Below are 4432 nucleotides of genomic sequence, written 5' to 3' on the forward strand. Positions count from 1 at the left end.
GATCTCAATTTTCTTATACGCATGTTATATGTATATTTGCAGTTGTTGAGTCAAGTGTTGATAAACTATTTTGAAATTTTGAAAAAAATGACAAGATGAAATTACTTATTCAGTCTGCTAATCTAAATAGGTAGATATATGATGACCAAGTAATCCAGCCAGATGAAGACTCAGTAACTTTCAAACCACGAATAGATATATGACCAACGAGTCTCTATATAGTTGTTGTGCGTGTCTTACGTTAACCGTTTTTAATTTATAAACGATGTAGACAACCAATAATTCTGACGGGCGAGTTCAGTCTTCGTCTTAATGAACTATACTTCCACTTAAGAAAATCCTAGCCGGTGAACTGCTCCCGATTGTGTTTGTCACATCGTGCCGGTGGCTTCGTCTTAATGAACTGTTTTCACCTAAGAAAAATCTAGACAGTAGACTTGAGAGGTGATTTTCGATCATCAACATGTGGCAGACTAGAACGCCAATACTATGACTGCGCGCAAAGTCCTTGGTCCGGCATCAGCATTGTGCCAAACTGCAGTTGGCAAGCTTTGAACGGCATTTGATCAAGAAAATAATAAGGTGTACTTTGACGCGGCAGAATGCAAACGCGCCATGGTGCGAGTTGGCGGTCACGCAATTTCATAAGGAGCGACTGCACAAGAAATTAAGGAAGCGAGAGGGAGCACTTCTGCATCGAACTAGCCTGCAGCTTGGCATGCGAACTCCCACCATTGTGCATTACGCTCCAGATCGCGCCTTAATTTCTTGTGCAGTCGCTCCAGATCTGCAGCTTGGCATCGAAGTAGAGGCATATTCTTAAGATTACAAGGTCGTGAAGATTGCAGTCTTAGTCTATCTGACATTTTCCATCTGAGATACACTTCTTCTAGTGGCAGAAAAATGCTCATGCTTGAACATAGCCTTGTTGAAATGTCCCAGCATGAGCCAGGGGTCATTAGAATTGAGTTTGATTCTTTTTAACAGAGTCCAGAACTCAGCTCTATCTTGGACACGAGGCTCCTCATACACAACTAGTTAGCTTTCTTTCTCTGTTCAGTAAACTGACCGGGCTCTTCTAATGTTTGAGTTCAGTAGCTATAAGATGGTTTATCTTCAGTTACTGTCTAGTTTATACATGGTTAACTTGATCTTCTTCTTTCCAATTATCATCAGTATATAAGATAATGGGGTTTCTATCTTTACATACTATCTATTTTTCTCCTAGTAAAATTCTAAGGCATTTCATTGTTTATCGAGTATGCTTGCGGCTCATCAGGCTGCTGCCGGTTTGTTGGTTTGTCTAAATCTGGACGTGTTGTCCACTGATTTTTTTTACATTCCTTCTACATTTTTATATATGGGGATGTGTTGTTATAATATAACTGTAATATCTATTTATAGGAACCTGCAACTTTTGTTCAAGTTGGAGTGGACGAACCGCCGCCATCTTGGGACCCGGTCAGCACACCTGATTTTGGTATGTGCATTGCCTCCGTATTTTGCCACTACTTGTTGGATTTATGCATCGTCTATTACTGTCTTACGTAGTAGCTTCCTTTTCTCATTACTTGCTTGCTTTTTTATAGTCTTGAAATGAGTTCACGGGGCGTAGAACTTGTTAAGAAAAAGAAGGCTGATGAGGATGATGAGATGGTGTTTCTTATCTTTCCAGCATTGTACTTTCATCTAATGGGTAGTAGGGAAAAAACCCAACGCCATAGTTCCATTCTCTACGGCAAGAGGAGGGTTAAGGGTCTCCTAGATGGGCACATTAAAAACTGTCGGGCAGCCTTTAGGATGGAGCCACAAATATTCAGATGGTTGGCATCCTACCTTAGAAATGAGGGCTTAATATTGGACAGTAGACTTAAGGTGGAAGAGAAACTCGCCTTCTTCCTGTACATGCTATCCCATAACGCATCATTTGAAGATCTTCAAGTTGAGTTTCAGCATAGCGGGTCCACTTTCCACACCTACATAAAAGAGTTCTTCAACATCACTCCCACTTTAGCAAGTCGCTTTGTGAGGCCTCCCAACATTGCTGAACCGCATCCAACGATTGCTATGGATGATCGATTCTTCCCCTACTTCCAGGTTCCATCTTATTTGACAACTTCAAAATGTCTTCTCTTACCCATTTCTTTATAATTTCGAAAAAGTCACTTCCATTCCATTTCATTGCAGAATTGCATAGGTGCAATAGATGGGTCACATGTGCCCGTCTCTCTTACTTCCGAAAGTCAAGCACCATGGAGGAATAGGAAAGGCTCCCTAAGCCAAAACGTAATGTTTGCGTGTGACTTCAACATGAATGTAACTTTTATCTCATGTGGTTGGGAGGGTTCCGCCACCGACGCGAGAGTTCTCAGCTCTGCTATGCTCAAGGGTTTCCAAGTACCACCGGGCAAATTTTATCTTGTAGATGGTGGTTATGCGAACACCCAGTTTTTTCTTCCATAGAACAACCTGGTACTCTTCCATAGAACAAGTAGGCAATACAAGTATCTGGACAGCTACTGAATTTTAGTGTATAGTGTGTTCCTCCCTATAAATGAAAACCTTTTTTTAACTATCTATTTTTTTTTGTTTTAGGAGGTTGAGGCCGCTGGCATGGTATGGTACAAGACCATGATCTCAGGCAGGCAGTAACTACAATGAATTTGATGTCTTCTTAAAGTGTGTCGGTGTGTCGGAGTAGTTAGCTAAATTATGTTTGCACTTCATGTTCAAAGTTGAGGGTTGTGGCAGAATTATTGTAGTCTGGTTTAGACCGATACGACTTGCCTTATAAGTTATTGTAATGCATCAGTAATCCTCCTGTACTTATTGCATCAACAAATTTTAGGATATTGCAGTCTGGTTTTAGAGTTATTTCATGTTATTCTAATGCATGAGCTACTGTGTTATTGTAATGCATCAACCATGCACGGATGTTGTAATAGAAAAGGCACTGAAAATCTGGTATAAAAATTGAAGTTTTATTGGCACAAAATAGTGTCTTATCCCTGTGCTTGCCGAAGAGTAAAATTGAGAAGGGAATTAAGGAGGAAGTGGATTGAAGTGTTTTTGGTGGACCGGGTGGAACAACCCAAAACCTGTGGGTTAAGACACCCCAAAACCCAAATATACTCCCCTGCCGAACAGGGCCTAAGGCCTTATTTGGTAGGCCGGTTTTCAAGTGGATCTGAGTGTTTTCGAGCCCGGCTAACCAAAACTAGACAGATCGTTTGGCAGCCCAGTTTTTGTTGGGTTGAAACCTACCGAAACCCAGAATCCACGTCTGGTAGAGGTGGATCGGAGACGCTCCGAGTAGGAAATCCTTAGAAGACCTAGAAGTCAATTCTCTCTACATGCTACTTGTAGGTAGACCCGGGCTTTACTCGGGTTTAGAAAGTACCCGCAACGCACGCCAATGGTGATATATCTTCATACCGATCGTGTGTGCCTTTGCGAATCCGCTTTTAATATACACGAATCAAGCAAAATACTAGCCGCGTGTCTCATTTTGAGCATGCTGCTAATCAGCTTAGTAGTAGCATGCCCTATTTTGGTCACCCTACTACTAGTTCCTAGGATTTGCACCCTCCCGGTGGATCGGTATCGCATTTTTAGTTTTGAAAAAATAAAATAAAATAATAAAAAAATAAAAAATAAAATTCTTTGAGATAACCATGTGTTATGTCATTAGTTTTAAGGAAAATAGCAAACATGAATTTCGATATATTATGCAAAATGGCATCATATTTCAAATCGCATACAACCTCCAATAAAAGAAATTATATGAAAATGTATCTATGTAGCCATAGGTGCACCACAAATTAGAGAGCCACCAGAAACGGCGACGGGCTCCCCGGCGCCGACGAAGCATTCAAAACTACTGGCATAACACCAAACCCTGGCTACCATTATTCAGTGAGGGGACCCTCGCCCTTCTCATCTCGAGAAGAAAAGCCTGTATCTAAAAAGCCATCAAACACTGATCCTTTTATTCTACAGAGGTATTGACATCGGGTCCACCATATATGTTTACCACGGAAGTTTCCGAGCATTGGTTTGTACATATAACTGTAGAAGGTACCTACAGATATTTTTCTAGAACACGATAATTAATGGCGCCAAGTTTCTATAGACGTCAGAACCCAGAGGATATTTCGTACTCCAATAGAAAACCAACTATAGTGGAAAAGTGGGAGGTGACCATGACCTGTATCACTGGATTTAGTTTTTCATCGACACCACATCCCTCGCCCCTACACCCTCAACAAGCCTGCCTCAAAAGAGGCTTCTTTCTCAAATAGTCTAATCTATGTTTTACATCATATACACCAAGAACAAAACAGTATCGTGGCAAATGAAAGAATGGTATGAAGGTTTGTCAGTGAAGATCAGTGAATATCTCCAATCTCGGATGAGCCGCTGGGCTACACGC

At 41.2% G+C, this 4432-nt stretch overlaps 2 protein-coding genes and 1 long non-coding RNA gene across 3 annotated transcripts in view; 2 read left to right on the top strand and 1 right to left on the bottom strand.

The window, feature by feature from the left end:
* The first annotated feature begins 1035 nt into the window (after positions 1-1035).
* LOC139832149 (uncharacterized) lies at positions 1036-2870 on the top strand. Its single transcript, XR_011746812.1, has 2 exons — positions 1036-1480; positions 2596-2870. It is a non-coding gene; the product is annotated as an uncharacterized lncRNA (long non-coding RNA).
* Positions 1597-2463, top strand: LOC127309972 (uncharacterized). The gene is made up of 2 exons (XM_051340679.2): positions 1597-2097; positions 2188-2463. The coding sequence occupies exons 1-2, from the start codon at positions 1597-1599 to the stop codon at positions 2461-2463; spliced, it is 777 nt and encodes a 258-aa protein (XP_051196639.1).
* A 1280-nt stretch (positions 2871-4150) lies between the features above and the next one.
* The window catches only part of LOC127305900 (uncharacterized), a 3508-nt gene continuing 3226 nt past the window's right edge, over positions 4151-4432 (bottom strand). Inside the window, exon 6 of the mRNA XM_051336501.2 lies at positions 4151-4432. This exon is cut by the window's right edge and continues 103 nt beyond it. Within this exon, the coding sequence (XP_051192461.1) occupies positions 4425-4432 (8 nt within the window). The 3' untranslated portion in view covers positions 4151-4424.

The sequence above is a fragment of the Lolium perenne genome, chromosome 6 (assembly GCF_019359855.2).
Source record: "Lolium perenne isolate Kyuss_39 chromosome 6, Kyuss_2.0, whole genome shotgun sequence".
NCBI classification, from domain to species: Eukaryota; Viridiplantae; Streptophyta; class Magnoliopsida; order Poales; family Poaceae; genus Lolium; species Lolium perenne.